Source organism: Cryptomeria japonica, chromosome 8 (assembly GCF_030272615.1).
Source record: "Cryptomeria japonica chromosome 8, Sugi_1.0, whole genome shotgun sequence".
Classification (NCBI taxonomy): domain Eukaryota; kingdom Viridiplantae; phylum Streptophyta; class Pinopsida; order Cupressales; family Cupressaceae; genus Cryptomeria; species Cryptomeria japonica.
The window spans coordinates 291,486,274-291,506,533 of record NC_081412.1 but is presented as its reverse complement, the minus strand read 5'-3'; the positions used below and the strand labels follow the sequence as shown (position 1 = coordinate 291,506,533).

General features: G+C 36.8%; 1 protein-coding gene across 1 annotated transcript in view; it reads left to right on the top strand.

The window, feature by feature from the left end:
* LOC131035914 (protein MAIN-LIKE 1-like) overlaps nucleotides 1–20,202 on the top strand; it is a 36,650-nt gene extending 16,448 nt beyond the window's left edge. The window contains exon 2 of the mRNA XM_059210331.1: nucleotides 19,162–20,202. Within this exon, the coding sequence (XP_059066314.1) occupies nucleotides 19,162–20,202 (1,041 nt within the window). The remainder of the gene's footprint in view (nucleotides 1–19,161) is intronic.
* The last annotated feature ends 58 nt before the right edge of the window (nucleotides 20,203–20,260 follow it).

The window sequence follows — 20,260 nt, the reverse complement described above, 5'->3', positions numbered from 1 at the left end:
ATATGCTCTGTCGATTAACCTAAGACTAGGACGTTGATCAATTTCAAGTCATGAGGGTTCCAATGAACCAGGATGTCACAAAAGTGACTGAAAATATGTACAAGCAAAAGAAAAGATGCATGAAAGTGGGAAATGCCAATGTTGCATTGATAGATGGAGTGCTTGAGGACAATAGGCGCCTGTTTGCCAGGTTTTCACCTGCTTGGCAGAGATTCATTTTTTTTTTACCAAGGTGCCTATTTACTAGGTTTTCACCAAGGCAATTTTTTTTCTTTTATATTTTTTTATTCTTTTCTTTTTTTTTTTTTGATTTTTTTCAGGACTTTTTCAGCTGTACATGTTTGCTAGAGCAGAGAATGCTAAGCGAAGAATTTCTTCAAGTGGATGGTGTTAATTGGTTCACGGAGCTGTTCTCCTTCCAAGTTTGAGAGTTGATAGACACCAGAGCCGAATACTGCAGTAGCAATGTACGGACCCAGTCAGTTGGGTTTAAACTTCCCTTTATTGTCGCGAAATTGTTGATTTTTTGGATTCTCTCTCAAGACTAGGTCACCAACTTGAAATTCTCTTTGTCGAACTTTCTTGTTATATCCTCTAGACATTCTCTTCTGATACACTCTAAGATGATCAAACGCCACTCATCGATGCTCATCCAGCAATTCGAGTTCTTGCAATCTAGATTTTGTATGATCTTCATCACTAAAAAGACCTTGCAACAAAACTCTTAGAGATGGTATTTCTACTTCAATAGGTAATACTGCTTCAAAATACACCAAAGAGAAAGGTGTAGCCCTAGTAGGTGTTCTAATACTTGTTCTGTAAGCCCATAGTGCAGGATTGAGCTGCAAATGCCAATCATTCTCGGATTTGTTCACTGTTCCATGCAAGATAGTCAGTAGGTTTTTGTTAGATGCCTCAGCTTGTCCATTACCTTGAGGGTAATATACTGATGACCAATGATGCTTTATTTTGAATTTCTCACAAAGCTCATCCAGATCTTTATTCTTGAATTGTCCTCCATTATCAGTCACGATGGACGAAGGTATCCCATACCTACAAATGATATAGTTTAGGATGAACAAGGTGACTTGTTTACCAGTTGCTTTGGTGAGCAGAACTGCCTCTACCCACTTGGTGAAATACTCAGTGGCGGTTATTATAAATTTATGTCCATTGGATGAAGCCGGATATATCTGACCAATGAGATCAAAGGCCCATTGCTGAAAAGGCCAGTGTGATATAAATGGTATGAGGTCCCTTGCCAAGGCATGTATGAGATTTTCATGAAGCTGACATTTCTCACAAGTCTTAGCAAATTTTATGGCGTCTTTTTCCATATTTGGCCAGTAGTAGCCAACCCGTAATAGTTTTCGAGCTAAAGTAAAACCATTCAAATGAGATCCACAAATACCTTCATGGACTTCCGATAATGCACGTTTAGATTCTTCAGTTTCTAGACATCTAAGCAATGTACCATCCAAACCTCGTCTAAATAAATCATTAGCTATGATAACATATCGCGAAGGGTTTCAAGTTAGGTTTCTTTTCTCGTTACAAGTAAGTTTTTTAGGGATAATTTGATCGCATAGATAGGAATAGATGTGCTTGTATCGGGATGAGTCATGTCCAATAATAGAAAAGACTATTTGGGTCTCGGGAGAATCATAAGTGGGGTAGTATAACTCTTCCAATAGGAAATCAAAGCAAAAATTGGACTCCTATAGCTCAGGTATAGATGCTAAGGTGGCCATAGCATCTCCTGCTCTATTCGCTGATCTAGGAATCTATTGGAATGATACAAAAGCAAAGTACTTCTTGAGATCATCCACCATCCTCTTGTAAGGCATCAATTTCTCATCTTGAGTCTAATATGTATCGTTGATATGATTGATAACCAGCTGAGAATCTCCATAGATATGTAATTCAACAACCTTCCATTCAATGGCTAGTTTTATCCCATTCACCAAAGCTTCATATTCTACAATATTGTTTATGCAGGGAAACAAAATCTTATAAGACTTTGGGATTGAATACTTCTGAGGAGTAATGAATAATATGCCAGCACCTAAACCATTTTGAGTAAAGGAACTATCAAAGAACATCTTCCAGGGTTGTTGAGTAAGATGCATTATTGATTCATCTGGGAACTTGATGTGTAGTGGTTGAGTATCCTCAAGTGGAGCTTCAACAAGTTGATCATCAATTACCTGTCCTTTTATGGCTTTGCGTTCCACATATTCAATGTCAAACTCTGTAAGGATCATAACCCATTTCGCCAATCTTTTGGTGAGTGTTGCTCTATTAAAAAGATACTTAAGTGGATCAATTTTGGCCAAAAACTTGACTGAATGTGCTAGCATATAGTGCTTCAATTTCTTTGATGCAAAGACTAATGCCAAGCATGCTTTTTCTATTATACTGTAGCTCATTTCATAAGACACCAATGTCCTACTGATGTAATAAATAACTCTTTCCTTTTTGTTGTCGTCTTGTTGCACCAGAAGTGCCCCCAATGATGAATCAGTTACTGATATATATAAGATTAGTGGCTTACCCTGAATATGTGGCATCAATATCAGTGGATTAGACATGTACTCTTTTATCTACCAAAGATGTTGTTCACACTGCTGATCCCAGTTGTATATTATTCCTTTTCTCAATACTTTTGTGAAAGGTTGAGCCTTGTCTGCTAGCTGAGAAATGAATCTTCTAATGGATTGGAGATGTCCCTGTAGACTTCTCATTTGACTGATGTTCTTCAGAGATGGCATCTCCATTATAGCTTGGACCTTCTTAGGATCAACCTCGATTCCCTTCTTTTAAATGATGTAGCCAAGTAGTTTACCAGATGTCACTCCGAATGCACACTTCTTTGGATTTAATCAGAGCTTGAATTTCTCCATTCTGTCAAGTATAAGACCTAACTCTTGAATATGCATTGATCTTTTCATAGTCTTCACTAAGGTGTCATCAACATAATCTTCCATATTCTTATGCATCATGTCATGAAAGATAGTTGTAACTTCTCTTTGATAGGTCACCCCTGCGTTCTTTAACCCAAATGGCATAATGTTCCAGCAAAAGGTTCCCCATGCATAGGTGAAAGCTGTCTTTTCTTGATCTCTAGGAGCGATTTTAATCTGATTGTAGCCAAAAAATCTATCCATTAGTGAGTACATCTCATACCCAGCTGTCATGTCGACTATCATATCAATATTTAGCAATGGAAAGTTGTCTTTTGGACATGCTTTGTTGAGATCTCTAAAATCTATACAAACTCTGATAGATTTATCTACCTTCAGCACAGGCACTATGTTGGAAATCCATTTAGCATAATCTATTGCTCTGATAAATCTAGCTTTGGGCAATTTCTCTAGTTCAACTTTGACCAATAGCACTACATGCAGGTACATCTTACGAAGTTTTTGTTTAACTGGTTTTACTCCTGGCATGATTGAGAGATGGTGCATAATGAGATCAAGATCCAAGCCTGGCATATCAGAGTACGCCCATGCAAAGTTTATTTTCTTTTCTAAGAATAGCTGAGTGAACTCCTTCAATTCTTCTGCTGATAGTGATTGAGCTACATGAATGATTTGTGGTGTCTCTTGATTCCCAATATTCACTGGCTGAGTTGGCTCGATCAATATGGAAGACCCCTCCTAGAAATGATTGGGCAGTATACCAAGTATCTCACCTTCAGGCGCCTCAAAGAGGTTTTCACCTTTAGGTATGTCCTTTATTTTCTCTTTTTTAGATTCTGACACCACCACAATATGGTTTTTGCCATCAAATCTTTTATTTTTATTTTTCTTGTTTTTGCGACTAAGATACTTGATATTCGCTTCAGTCATATTTTCACTCTGTTCACTGGTGGAAGAGTTTATAGGTTCGACTACATTGGGATAATAGGATAATGTATAGTCATTGGCAAAAGTAGGTATATCCATTGGTTGGTTCTGTAAAGTACAGTCAATCAATTCGGGATGTACTAAGGACAAATTTTGGATAGGCTCAAGAGCGTTCATGGTATTGTTATCACAGCCGTGGATTGAAAAGTTGAGTTTCGGAATGATATCTTGCGTAAGTGTCTCGAGACTAGGAAGAGTCAAATCATGATTATTAAAGTTCACGTTAGAATTTAATTGATCAAATCCAATAGACATACTTGTAACATCATTCACTATGCCAGACTGGACGTCATATTGTGGTTTAACAATAATAAGACTAGTAGGAAATTTTTCATTGTTTGTATCAGATGATTCAGAATTTGAGGTTGAGTGGATATCATCATGAACAAGACTGTCATCAGAGTCATCAGATGGAGTTTCCAATCCTCTTTTAGGTGATTTAGTAAGCATATGTATGGTATCAATACCAATATCTTTAACGCTACAAGTTCCTTCATGTTGTGGTTCATTTGTCATTTGTATCTAACACACTTGTTGACATGATCTTGCTTTTTCTGTGACTTGTTGTCATCTACTCCATTCAGCTTCTTTTGGACTGATGACTGGTTCTTGTTCTGTAGCTTCTAAATCTTCCTGTGTAGTGCTATAACTGATTTGTTCTATTTTAGGATAAGGGCACATAGATGAGAAGCTTTCTGGTATTCTTCCTTCTTTCAATCCTTGTTCATAATTTGCTTGCCTCTTTTGTCTAATTTCTTGTATTTCCTTCTCTAGTTTTATGCACTTCAGCTCTTGAGTATCATCTATGACACCACTAGATTCTTTTGAGTTTCTGTATTGGATGTGTCTGAAAGATAGTCAGGACCCCATTCATACTCGTTTGAATCAGTCTTTGAATCATCTACTTGTTGCCTGCCAGTATATGTGACTGGAACTTTTAATGGTGCAAACAATTCTTTGATTCTTATGACTTCATCTCTTATATCCTCAGGAACCTCAACTTTTTGTATTATCGTAGCTAATAACATCAAAGCTTGGGCACTGACTATTTCTTCTTTCTTGACTGTTGATTCCTCTTTCTCTTTTCTACGCTCTACTTTTGTTTGTTTAGTGTCTGCTTCATGTAATGTTAAAGGCGATATCTTTTTCGAGCACTTAGACTTAGAAACATGTTTTTGTTCTGATGTCTTTTTCAGATTGTATCCCAGTCTAGCCTTATCATTTATGGATTTGGTTTGTAGCTGAATTGGTTTAGTAATACCTTCTTTTTGTTTGCCCAGTGGACCAGTACCTGAGTACCCCATGCGTTGAATCATTTTGTAACCACAACCATATTGGTTTGAGGAAATCTCACAATGTCGTACCTCCTCATTTTGACTATCCTCCTTAAAGAGCTAGTTAAGAACAACATCCTCTTCTATTTCATCCGCCAAGGAGGTAGAAGATTGTACAAAGAGACCATCATATATAGTATTTGAAGCTGAAGTTTATGTTCTCATAGCCTCTGATGGTTTGCCCAACTGTTTTGGTGATGGAGGGAGAGAAACTAATGAAAGTACCGGTTCTATCTGGTAGCCATCTATGCTAGTATTTTTAATCTTCAATCTCTTTTCTAAGTCTTTCATCAATGTTTCTGGATCTTCATTTGGAGAGGCTTCCCTATTATGAGGCACAAAATTATTTGCACCTTTTGTCAATGTATTACAGATGACATTTGTATCAACAGGAATATTGACTTTAGCTCCATTATAAGGAAACTTTAAGCATTGGTGATATGTTGATGGTACTGCCTTCATTTCATGAATCCACGACCTGCCTAGTAAAATATTGTATGACAATGGAATATCAAGAACCTGGAAAAGGACATCTCTCTCTACCGGTCCCACTCTGATTGGTAATGATACAAGACCTTTGGAGGTCCTCTCTTCCTCATCATAGGATTTAATTGTTATTTTCTTGCTTGGATCAATGACATTTTCAGAGAATCCTAGTTGTGTAAGTAAATGATAAGTACAGATATTGAGCCCCACGCCTCCATCTATCAAAACATGTTTGACTCTATGTTTGTGGATCATCGCTTCAATATGCAATGGCTGGTTATGTGGATGATTTAATGAATTGTCATCTTCTTCAGAGAAGGTCAAATAGTGAGGTGAAGTCAGATGACCCACCATAGACTAAAACTGATCAATGCCTAAATCTTTTGGAACATTGGTAGTGAGAAATGCTTTGTCTAGGATTTCCTTATGAGTAGATGAGAGTTGTAGCAATTCAAAAATTGAAATTTGAGCATTTGTCCTTTTTAACTATTCAACTACATTGTATCCAGAGGATGATGATGAAGTTAACCTTTTAAATTTGTCCAAGGTTGATTCTTTTTGTTTGTTTGGCAAGGCTGTTGGGTTTGATGTTTCTTGAGCTGAAGTGGAAGAACTAGCTCCTTGGAGAGTGACTTTCTTTTGAGATTGGGTTAGAGTTCTTGCATATCGTGATTGATTTGGTTTATCTTGAACTATAATCACATTGCAATATTCTGAGTGTGAAGGCTCAATCATGTTGATAACGTTGTCCTGGCTGGCATAAGTATAATTTACCTTAGTACCTCCTTTGGTCTTTGAGGAATCACCTTGTTCGTAAATAGGCAAAGGGTCCTTAAATGATTTATGATCAACATTGGTTGGATGATTCCCAACAACAACTTTACCAGCATCTATGAGATCTTGAATCTCATGTTTTAGCTTCATGCAATTATTTATGTTATGGCCCTTATTCCAATGGAAGTCACAATATTTATTTTCTCTCCACCATCTTGGTTTGACATCTGGATCATATGGTCTAGAGTTATCTGGTAGTGTTATCAAGTTGTTTGCCAATAGAGTTTTGAAAGTGGATTCATATGATTCTTCAAGAGGAGTAAAATCATGCTTAGGTTTGGAAAACCAAGGCTTTTCTTTGAACCATTCCTTTGTTTTCTTTGGTGGATTCTCTGTGGCAGCCTCAGCAGCTTTAAGTGCTTGTGTACCACTAGCCAAGTTGAATATTGTGGATTTTGAGTTGGTTTTAACAGTGTCTACTACTCCATTGTTAACAACATTCTTATTGTTGTCTTTGTCAAATTTCCAATACTTGTTCTTCTCTTTAGAGCTAGATCCTATTTGTGTTTCTTTCCAAGGTGTGATATCCCCCTTCTTTATGAGCATATCTTCCATTCGAATGACATTATCTACCATTTTGTTAAATGATGGGTGTACTTGCATTTGTACACTATATTTCAGTTTGGGGATCAAGTTATTGACAAATATATCCATTTTCTCAGAGTCTGGAATAGGTCGTGGGTAACCTAGAGAACATCTTTCTCCAGCATTGGAGGAAAGTAAGAAGAGGTTACCATATTTTTTGTTGAGTATTACAAAGATCGATCATAGTGACAGGATGTCGAATGTTGTATGAGTATTGTTGCAAAAATAGTTGGATTAGTTCTTCAAATGTTTTTATTCCTTTGGGTAGACTTGAGAACCATTCCATTGCTTGACCCCTTAAACTCCTTGGGAAGAGATGCATGAGGTACGTTTGATCATGCATGAACTCCATACAAGCAACACTAAATTCCATAACATGATCTTGAGGATTTGAGGTACCATCATATTTGTCAAATTTTGGGATTTCCACTCATGGAGTATATGGAGGCATGTGTAGATTCTTGTCAAATGGAAAGGGACATATTGTTTCCAGAGAATATTGTTTTGGGGACTTGTCCTTATTCTTCAGTTTTGTGACCTCCATTCGCAAGGCTAGTAATTGTTTGTGTACCATGAGTATAGGTGAGTCTTCCTTTTTAGTAATAAGTGTCTGGACATCATATCCAATAGGAAGTTTGGCACCTTGTTTTGCTAGTTCTAAGAAATAGTCTTCCTTTTCTTGGGTCATGACAATTTTCATCATTTTTCTAAAGTCTTTGTCCTTTTGACAGTCAAGGATTTCTTTTTCTGGAGGTTCAGTGTCTTCATCAGTCTCACTTGATGATGTGGAGTCATTATGATTTTTGGGAATATTATGGTCATTTTTGTTTCCATCATTGTATTCTGTCTCATGTATGGTGGGAGATTCAGGTTCATCAAAAATTGGTCCACTTGATGATGATGACATGTCAGTGAGTGGATCCTTCACATAGAATGGATTATCTTGATAGGTGAAGGTTTGTTCTTTGCCTTTGGCTTGTTTCTTATGAGAACTCCTAGTTTGAATAGGCATCTTTATGGATTAGTGTGACCTAAAGTTGTTTTGTGATGCAGAGGTCAAGATCAATTTCAAAGCTAGTTGTTCTATTTAGAGTATTGTTTAGGAGAAACAACTAAGATTTAGTCTGATTTCAGGAACGATCTATCCTGTCTAAGATGTTATCTAAGTTGATTCTAAGTGTAGTGTAAGATTCAGTCTAGTTTCAGGAATGATCTATCCTATATAAGACGTTATCTAAGTGACTAAAATTTGATAGGTAGTTGATTGAACTAGCTGAAAGGTGATCGACCAAATCGTGCAACGCAAATGGCAGAGGTACACTGTCTTGATCTGTTTATGCTCAGGAAAATTGATAACCAGTATTATGTTTGCTATAAGCTATTTTTAGGCAAGTTTGATTGTTCTGTTCTGACAAAACTAGAGACTTGTACAACAGTATTTTCTAGACCGAACGATAATTTAGCAGCTACAGGATGACAATAGTTCTATTTTGTATGAATTGCTGCCTCGTACCGTACAAAAAATGGGCATGTTTAGGATGACAAAAGACTGAGGGCAATTCTGTCTCATACAAGATAGGATACAATGCAGGACAATAGATGACTCAGACTCGTATGATAGATAATATGGTATAGGACGACAAACTAGTAGACTCGTACGACACATGACCTAGTGCAGCATGATGGATTATCAGACTCGTATGACTATTCATAGGACAAAGCCTATAAATTTTGAGTTTTTCCGATTGTTGAGTATGATAACTGAGTATGACTAATTCTAAGATGGACTGATTTTTGACCAGGATAAACTAGTTTCTAACACGGACAAATTTCTGACTTAAAATGGACTAGTTTCTGACACAGACAAAATTTTGATTTAGGATGGACTAGTTTCTAACACAGATAGAGTTTTGACTCATCGAGTTGTTTCTGGTCTTCACCAATTTTTGGTATTTCAATTTTTTTTGTTTCAGAGATGAAAACACAGAAAACAAGTAGTATGTATAGTGACTCCAATCACATCATGCAAACCCTAAGGAATTTGGTGAGGAAAGAAAACCTTTGCTTGTAGACTCAGGTACACACCCAATAGCTAATCAGAATACGGCTGTTGAGTCTCACACAATGGATTCTCAACGCTGTATTATCCGACTCCAAATGCTAATGGGGGCACGAAATGACAAGTATCTTGGGAGAGTTACTATCTCTCTTGCACAAAGATTATCCCCCTTTCGGAGGTGAACCGAGTAGCTTCTAATTTTAAATTGGATTTAGTTAAGGATCTGTTCGGCGTGTCGAGGTATAAAATCAATTAAGAGGTCTCCCAGCCTTGAAAACTAAGGTTTAATATACCTAAAGGTACGAAGGAGAGCTATTCCCGAGCATTGTCGTTGACTTGATTTTCATCAAATCATGTTTATTTTATAGTGGGTTGGAGTACTTGGCGTTTAGCCATTCCCACTTAGGTCGTTCCCCTCACACCGGCCGTAACGACTTTAAGAGTTTTTCAACCCCTCGGGAGGGCAGACCTGCTAAAGATATACAAATCTCAAACAAAGAAAACGCTTCAAGGGTTTGGATTTCTGATTGTCTAGAAAAAGACAAGAGCATACTCTCCTACCTCTCAGAATCTTCTAAAAGCACGAAAGACAAATTTGTTCTTTAACCAAATAGCAAGTTAGGTTCCTAAAAATGAATTTAAAGAATACACGTGGTTTGGTCGATTCTCCTTAGACAACTTGCAAAGACAATGAATCAGTAGTCATATTATCTTTGTGCGACAAGCATATTCTTCGACAAGCGTTCTGCAAAAACTAGTTAGGCTGTGAAAAACTCTGAGATAGATAGATAAATAGTCAGGGTCAGTCATCAGAATAATCAATAAGAAATGAAAAAATTATGAAATTTGCCTCTTTTACCAGAAAATACAAAATCGTATGATAGACACTTGACTCGTACGAGACAGGATTTAGTATCATGCGAAAGAAGATTGCTGATGATGTCTGCTCATATGACAGAGGATCTGCTCATACGATAGGATATTTGCAATTGTTTGTCATTTCAGCCTGTAAAAATTGTCGTACTAGATGTACGAACGAAAAAAATGAAAAATCTGAAATCTGGAAAATAACAAAAAAAAGTGGTCAGTCTTGGAGGCCAGAAAAAGTGTAGTCTTCGAGCCCCACGGTGGGCACCAGAGATGTGTGTGAAAAAGTGAACCTGTAGCTGCAAGCACAACACTTCAATTAAGTCATTATATGCATGGTTAGTAATCAATAATCAATAAGTAATAAACCATAGCAAAGCAACCAATTGCCTTCTAAAAGATGTGAGTATAAGATTGCTCTCAGATTTTTTATAAGCAATACTAGTGACTAGACTACACTAAGACAAAGGATTTAATCTATATGATATTAAGCTATATGGATGCAAGATGAATGAATAATTCAAGCAATAATCAATTCAAACAACAATGGATGCAAGCAATAATGAATGGAAAATGGATGTAAACAATCTAAAAAGCACAATAATCTTCAATGACTCTAGAGTGAAATTAGCGTGATAATAATCTCCAAGCGTGTTCTCAAAAATCTCTAGAGTAATTTGGAATGAGAGCTGAAGACTGAATTTATAGAGAATTGCAAGAGAAATAGCTCAATTTAGGATTAATTGAAAATAATTAAGAAATCAGATTCAGTTAACCTTAAGATAGATTCCAATTATAGTTTAATTGAAATGCATTCAAATTAGAAGTCCAAGTTGCATTGAAAAATAATAATAAATTAATCCCATGCATATAGGATAAAAATAGATAATTCTTTAATTTATTCAAGAAATTTTTTTTTTCAATGCACCTAAACTTGTTTTTCTGAAAAGCTTTGAGTTCCAATTTTAGAGAATAATTCAATAATTCAATTAAATTGCTTTTCTGATTTCAAGTTCTAAATTTAGAAAAAGAAATAATATCTCAAGTTTGATTTCTCTCTCAATTCAATTCTTTTTGTTTTATTTTCAATTCAACTCTTTGTAATAAATTAATTCATCTTTTATAATAAATTAATCCTTTTTGCATGATTGAATGGCAAATTTATTAATTAATTAAATATGCAAGAATATTTAATAAATTAAAATGGGATAACTGATCAAAATGATATTATTGGAAATGATTTGATTAATTAAATAAATATTTAATTAATATTGAGTAGTTGATATGCCATGTGATATTTGATGATTAAAGAATTAATAATGTGCTCAAGATTTATTTAATTGCCTTTTTTTAGGACCTTGGTGATGTTGTCGAGATTAGGGGCCCATGGTTTATATGACCATTTTTAGGGTATTACACAAAGTGCTTGGTTCTAGAATATAAAACCAGATTCTTGGAGATATTAATTGCAGTAGTATTGTCACACAATATACTTACTGGTTCAGATACAGGAACTTTGAAGCCATTTAATACATGCTTCATCCAAATTGTCTAAGTGTAGTTCATGAAAGCTGCAACATACTCTGCTTTCGCTGTAGACTGAGAGATACAACTCTGCTTCTTACTCATCCATGAGACTAGTCTACCACTGAGAAAGAATGCACCACCGGTTGTGCTTTTCCGGTCATTTACATTACCTACCCAATCAACATCTGTGTATACTTTCAAGTTGAAATCCTTGCTATATGGATACCACAATCCATAGTCAATAGTTCCCTTCAGATACCTAAGAATCCGCTTGATTGCAACCAAGTGGGATTCTCTTAGACTTTTCTAGAACATTGCAGTAATGCCAACTGCATGTGCAATATCTGGTCTGCTATGCACTACATAATGTAACTTACCAATCATGGATCAATATTCCTTCTCATCAACCAATGTAGAGTCATCCTCTTTGGATAGTTTACAACCGGTTACCATTAGTGTACCAACTAGTTTGCTATCTTCCATGCCAAAGGTCTTCAACACCTCTTTGACATACTTGGATTGAGTGATAAAGATTCCATCTCTCATCTGCTGGATCTGCAATCCAATGAAGAACTTAATCTCCCCTATGAGTGACATCTCAAACTCTTTCTTCATCTTATCTACAAACTCATGACTCATCTTGTCATCTCCACCAAAGATAATGTCATCAACAAATACCTCATAGATCAGGATTTGATCTCCTTCAGACTTCAAGTAGATATTGCTATCTTCACTTGTTCTCTCAAATCCAATATTCACAAGATGGGAATGCAAGTGTTCATACCATGCTCTAGGTGCCTGCTTTAGACCATATAAGGCTTTATGTAGTGTACATACCATGTCGCTATCTTCAGATAGGGCAAACCCATCTGGTTTCTCTATATACACCTCCTCTTCAAGTACACCATTTAGGAATGCAGATTTTACATCCATTTGATATACTTTGAAACCTTTAAAAGCTGCATATGCAAGAAGCATATGAACTCCTTCCAATCTGGCTACATGAGCAAAGGTTTCTCCATAGTCTTCTCCTTCTTCTTGAGAATATCCTTTGCACACCAATTTGGCTTTGTTCCTAATCACTGTGCCATCCTCATTCAGCTTATTTCTAAAAACCCATTTAGTACCAATGATATTTTTATGCTCCAGTCTGGGTACCAAAGACCATGTACCATTTTTCTCTATTTGGTCAAGTTCCTCTTCCATTGCCTTGATCCAGTCTTCATCTTTATGTGCTTTTTTGAATATTTTAGGCTCAAATTCAGAGATCATACATGAGTTTTCTCTGACCTTTCTTCTTGTAAGGATTCCTACATCCTTATCTCCTATGATCTTCTTAGGATCATGATTTAGCTTAACATATCGAGGAATGGTCTTGATAGATTCCTCTTGCTTTTCTTCTTCATCCTCATCTCCATCAGTATTAGCATCTACATCTACCAGTGTAGGAACACTGTTACTGGTACTTGGTTGATTGACAACCGGTTCCTAGAAGGTTGCAATTGGTTCATTTACCGCTTGCTCACTACCGGTTTCCTTAGTTTTCTTAGAGGTCTCATCAACTCTTACATTGATGCTTTCCATGATTCTTTGAGTCCTATTGTTGAAACACTTGAGAGCTTTTCTCTTGGTGGAATACCCTAAGAATATTCCCTCATCACATTTAGCATCAAATTTTCTCTGGTGTTCACTCCTCTTAATGTAACATTTGCTACCAAACACTCTAAAGTAGCTAACCACAGGTGTCTTACTGGTTCGATACTCATAAGGAGTTTTATCCTTACCTTTCTTGATGAGTACTCAGTTCATTGTGTAGACTGCAGTGCTCACCAATTCCCTCCAAAAGGTGTGGGCTACCTTTCCTTGAATCAACATGGTTCTAGCTACTTCAACCATAGTCCGGTTGTTCCTCTCTGTGAGGCCATTTTGCTGTGGAGTCTGGGGGGTAGACAGTTGCCTCTTGATGCCATGTTCTTCATAGTAGTTGATTTCACTGGAAGTGAATTCCCCTCCTTGATCAGTTCTCAGGCACTTGATCCTTTTACCGCTTTCCTTCTCCACTAATGCTCTGAATGATTTGAACTTTACAAAAGCTTCTGACTTATCTTTCAAGAATGTGACCCACATCATTCATGAGTAGTCATCAGTGAGAATCATGAAGTACCTATCACCCTGCACACTTCTAGTTTTCATAGGACCACACAAATCAGTATGCACAAGATCAAGCAAATTGTCAGCAGTGAAACATTTACCTTTAAAGGTTGAGGAAGACATTTTCCCCAATTGACATTCTCTGTACAAGTTATTATCCAGTTTGCTTAGCACCGACAACCCTCTAACTACCTTGATCTTACTAGCCTTCACAATGTTATCAAATTTTACATGGCAGAGTCTCCTATGCCATATCCAGCTATCATCAAATTTAGCCATAAGACAAGTACTTATATTTGCATTCAGTTGAAATAGGTTACCTTTGGTCTGCATGCCGGTGGCCACCAATTCACCATTCTTGAATTCTAGAGTGAGACCACTGTCATTTAGCTGGGCAACACTTAGAAGGTTGTGTCTGAGACCATCAACCCAGTACACATTGTCAGCACTACTCCTTCCATTCAGAGAGATGGACCCTCTTCCTTTGACCATGCATGGTGCATCATTAGTAAAGCGAACCACACCACCATCATACTCTTCCAAGGATAGAAACTTACTCCGGTCACTAGTCATATGGTGAGAACAACCACTGTCAATGATCCACTCATTGGAATTATCAAACTGGGAGACAAGAGCCTTCTTGTCTGACACATCTTCCTTGACAGCAACAAACACAATATCTTCATTTTCTTCATCCTCTGATTCCTCATCTGTGACACCTTCATCAACTACCACAAAATAGTTTCTCCGGTTTCCTCCTTTGAATTTATTGAACCTTTACGGTTTGTCCTTGTTGTTGCCATTAGGACAGTTTACAACAATATGTCCTATCTAGTTACAAGAAAAACATTTCAAAGGAAGCTTACCTCTATATTTGCCAGTTCCTTTAGGAAGTTTCCTAGCAAGGAGAGCTTCAAATGCCATCAGAATCTCCTCATCATCCATTTCTCTACTCTATCTTGGTTCACCACTGGTGCTAGCTTCTTTTCCTTTTCTGGATGGTACAACAGAAGCTTTAAAAGCTGATTCAATCTTTTGAACACTGCCATCAAAACTATTTAGCTCATAGGCTGTTAACTTTGCAATGATGGAGTCTAGGGATACCTTAGTCTTGTCTATTGATCTCAGCTCCTAAATAGCAACAACCCTTATTGCATAGACTGACAATAGGGATCTCAGGACTTTGCTTACCACAATGGAGTCTTCCATTTTACCACCTGCACTCTTGATATCTCCAATAATGGTTTTGATTCTTATTCGATACTGTTGAATGGTCTCACCTTCAATCATCTGCATGTCTTCAAACTTCCCTCTAAGGCTTTCTTCCTTAGCTTGTTTTACATGCTCATCACCGCCATAGATATTTTTAAGAGTATCCCATACCTCTTTGGGATTTACCTTATCTTGGACATTAATAAACTCAATGTCAGATAAACTACTAACTAGGGCTTCCATGACTTGCCCATTCTCCTGCATCTCTCTCTTTTGGTCATCGGTGAGAGTACCGGTAGGGGCAACATAGGCATTCTCAACATAGCTCCAATGTTGAGCACCCATGCTTCTAATGTATATCTTCATCCTATCTTTCCATATATTGAAGTTTTCCCTATTAAACTTTGGACCTTCCCTCTTCATCATCTGACTGGGATCTTTACCTCAAGCGGTTAAGCTTATAACATAGAGGACCTGGAGGATGCTTTGATACCAATTGATAACTCAATGATGAATGAATAGTACCAAACCAGTACTGAGAGGGGGGGGGGTGAATCAATACAAACAAAAACACACTCTTGAACCGGTTTGTCTGTAGACACTGTGCATTGATAGACAAACAGTAACACCGGTCCTTAAATAGAGTACAACTAACAAAACCTAGAATAACTGAGACAAGCATAAACCGGTTGACACTTCTCATACAATCTAACATTTCATTTCCATTTCACCCTAATGCATGAACAAGTAATCTACCATCAAAGATGTACATATAAGCAACTAGATCAACATGATTCACTACTTGACAGAAAATGACATAGCATCACATGAAGAAGACATCACACATGACGCACATATTTTTGACATGGAAACCCAACTGGGAAAAATCACGGTGGGGATGAATACCCACAAGCTTGTTTTTGAACTCTTTAGAAGTCCACTGTGTTAGGAGCCTAGTCCAGTTAAAGACTAATACAATAGGTTCTGTTAGGAACGGATCCTATTAGGGATCACCCAATTAAGGGATGGCTAGAATACCCGGTTAAGGGTTAAACCCTGTTAAAGATTACCTTGTTAGAGGATTTCAAGAACTCAATGGTTTGAGTCACCCTGTTAAAGGATTTACAACAAGCTGATTAAGGCTACCCAGTTAAGGGATTTCTCAACTGTTGAAGTGGTTAGAGATCAACAGGTATTCCAATGATCTGGTAACAACACTCAATGCCAATGCAGATCTGCTTAAGCTCCTCTTCACCTTCTGCACTTACACTCTGTAGGTATAATTTCTCTCCTCTGGTCTGGCAAGAATCATGTATCTCTTCTCTTGGATACACACATAACTTTTGCCAACAACCCTAGAAAGAATCACAACATCGACCTTATAGGAAAACAGATAGGTTGGTAGCTTAAACCCTAAACCCTAAACCTATTAGGTTAAGGAATTCAAACGGTTCAATCCTGACCGTTGAGCACACTGCATTAATCTCCATCATTCGTTTTCCACCGATTTCATGGTGGCTGATAACCCATCACACGTTATCATCATTTACAGACTTCACACATTCCTGAGGTAGATAGGAACAATCTCCTTCATGCAAGATCCTTCACGCACACAAGGCTTACGTGGCAACACAATCTGTTCTTTGTTATCATTCTGACTCATCACACAGATTCATCGGTTGAGCCACACAAGCTTGAAGCACTCCAATCAGAAACCCTGAAGTTGAGACTACCAATCAGTAGTCATACAACACTTCCATGTGCCGGTTCACCTTGAACAAACACACCGCTTCAGTTTGGCACAAATGCCGGTTCACAGTGTTATACCGGTTCTCACATATGCTGGTTCTCACCTCTTCAGCATATTGATATCAATAACAACATACAATGTCATTATGTCCTCATACCGGTTCACATAATGCCAACAATATATATATCTAAATAAATACAAGTATGTATATATCTATATATATATATATAAGTATGACTACATGTGTATCAACATATACATACATATATGTGTATTTATGAATATACATATATGTAAATATGAATATATGTGTATATATATATATAAATATATGTAAATATGAATATATATATATATACATATACATGTATATATACATGCACACACACACACACAGATATATATATATATATATATTGATACATTTCCTTGCAAATGTATCTCTCAAGCTGTGAGGGAAGCAATGACTGATCCTGAATTCAAGGTTTGGGCCATTGGATTCCTATTTCTGAATATGTAAGGGAGGTAAAATGGATCAAGGATGGAGAAGAGAAGGGATGAAGGTTAAAGATATTCTCGTAGAAGGAAGGCCAAAGATTTAGGAGGAGTGATAAAATAAACCTAGAACGGTTGAAATACTTGAAAGGGACTGGAGCAGGCTATTGCTTGTATCTGGGAGAGAAGGTGGGAGGAGATGGGGGATTGAGCCCGGGTTACCAACCTGTTGGGGATGACATATGATAAAATCTAGGTGGATGAAGGCACTGCCTTATCAGGCAGAGCATTGGTTTTGCCTAAGATTTTGAGCTCCTTGCTATCTGCTCCTATGTTAGCAAGTTCATCTGCTCTATGATTTCCTTCTCTGTAAGTATGATTGATGATAACAGAGTTGAAATAGGGAAGAAAGTCCTTGACCTTTTTAATTAAATTGTTGATTTTCCAGTCTGATTTGAGGGAATTGATGATGATTGCAGAGTCTCCTTCAATTTCCAGATTCTAGATACCTAATTCATGGCAGAGCAACATCCCTTCTACCACTGCAGTGGCTTCTACCACATTATTAGTGGTTGTCCCTATAGGTTTAGCGATAGCAACCACTTCTTCCCTTTCTCTAGAGTGAATAACACAACCTATCCTGGCTATACCAGGGTTGACTTTGATTTTCAATTTGATTTTTGAAATCATGCACATGTATTTGAAATTAGAATAAATTAGAAGCATTTGAATTTGAATTTTACTTAGAAGAATAAATGAAATTAAACAAAATTAGAATTTGGGGATTTGGAATTTGAATTTGAAGAAAATTAGTTAATTAAATAATTTAAAGAAACTATTTAATTATTTTAGAAATTAAATTTAATTAAATAATAAATATTATTGAATTAAAGGTATTAAATCATAATTAATTAAATAAATATTTAATTAATATTAAGAGAAGGGTTAAATGATTAATTGATTAGAAATAGAAATAAATAATCAAAATATGATTTTAGAAGAATAAGATTAATTAGCTTAATTAAATAATTAAATAATTATTTAATCAATTAGAGGAATAATTAGTACATGATCAATGAGACATTTTTAGGTGTCTACATTTGCCCCTCTTTGAGACTTCGACATTGTTTCAAAGAAAACAAAAAATTCTACCCCGGTATGTCCCAGTGATGCTTTATAGTGTAAATATGCCCCCTCGAAAAAAGTGGTCGATTTTTTTTGAATTTGAGACCATTTTTTTTATACAATGTTAGTGAGCAATCGTATGAAGTTTTGTGCGATATTGAGTCCATTTGACTGGCCTACAAGTGTGTTGAAGTTCAGGGGGACCACGACCGTCAGAGTGGTAAAAACCCTACTTTTGAGCTATAAATAGTGTTTTTGACCTTTCATTTGCTCATTTGCATTATTTTGAGTTCTTGGAGTTCATTGTGATTTTAGTGCTTTCTTGCGAGTGTTTGATCATCATGGCTGGTATTAGGGCATGACAACACTTGTCCAAACAAGTACATTCATATTAGAGACCACCTGGGATGGGCGGTATGGTAAGTATCCAAAATTTTGCTCAATTTTTTTGCCTTTTTTTGTCATTTTTTCCAAATTTTTCTAGAGCTCTCAATTTTAAGCTTTAGGCATACATATGTCAAATTTTATGCAATCGTGTTAAATGTCATGCATTCATGTTAAATTTCACGGTCACACAATAGTATAAATGTTATGCATGCATGTTAAGTATTACGCAAACGACTATCTTTTTACGCATAGGTGAATTTCTTCATGCATTCATGTTAACTGTTACACAATCACTATAAACGTAACACATTAGTAACAAATGTAATGCACTAGCTCTAATTGTAACACATTCTTTTGAAATAAGTGTTTTGTTGTCATGCGTATGGTGATTTTTCTCGTGATACTGTATTTGACATTTTCATCATTTTTATTGTGTAGGAGAATATTGGAGTGCTATACTGCCGACAGAGTAGACCCAGTGGTCTCGATTTGTGTGATCAGTTACTTGATGAGGAGGTTGCACATATCAGACATCTAGGTTTATATCACATGTTACATCTGCAAGAGATTACGACCAACAAGGCCTTGATTACCGCATTAATTGAGCGGTGGCATTCCAAGATGTGTACATTCCATCTTCCTACCAGTGAAACATCCATTACATTAGAGGATGTCTGGTGGATTCTCCATATTCCCATTCATGGAGACAGAGTTGTATATGATCATGATGATGCTATCATAGGACTGTGTGCTCTTTTTGAGTGTGATGAGCAAGACTTACAGATCAGTGGTCATTATGATATACCATGGGCTCATTTGGACTATGATGATTTCACTATAGTATTATGTAGTATTGTAGGCAGTGTACTTATCCCTGATAGGAGAGGTCATGGATTCCCAGTCAGATGGGGTAGATTCCTTGATGATATGAACGTTCATCGGCATGTCTATGCTTGGGGTTCTTGTCTCTTAGAGATGGTTTATTATCAAATGCACAACATTGTTTACTTGAGATACAGATCTGTCAGTTGTGGCGTTACATTGCTCCAGACTTGGGCTTGGGAGCACATTTCTATTTCTAGGCCAGTTATTCATGTTGATTTACAACCTGAGGAGCCATATGCATACACAAATACACCCAAGATTAGACACAAGGGCTCGGGTAACACATTGTATTGCCGACATCAGTTTGATATTTTAAAACACTTTATTTGGAGACCATACCTGGATTGCCCCGATTGGGAAGACGATGACCAACATTTACCATTATGCAGAGAGCTGAGATATCTCATTGGTAGGACTTTGGAGACACAAAGGATCATTGAGATGTACCTACCTGGATGGGTACTTAGGCAGTTTGGGGAGGTACATGGAGTACCTACTATCACAACTTATTTTGCTCATGTTTCTCGTGAGTTTTTAGATTGGGGTGCATGTATACAACCGCATGTTGCTGCTGCAGAGTTTGATACACTTTAGGAAGTACAGTGGGGTTGGAGGGTAAGTGTTGTAGATTGGGGATGACACCTCTGTATGA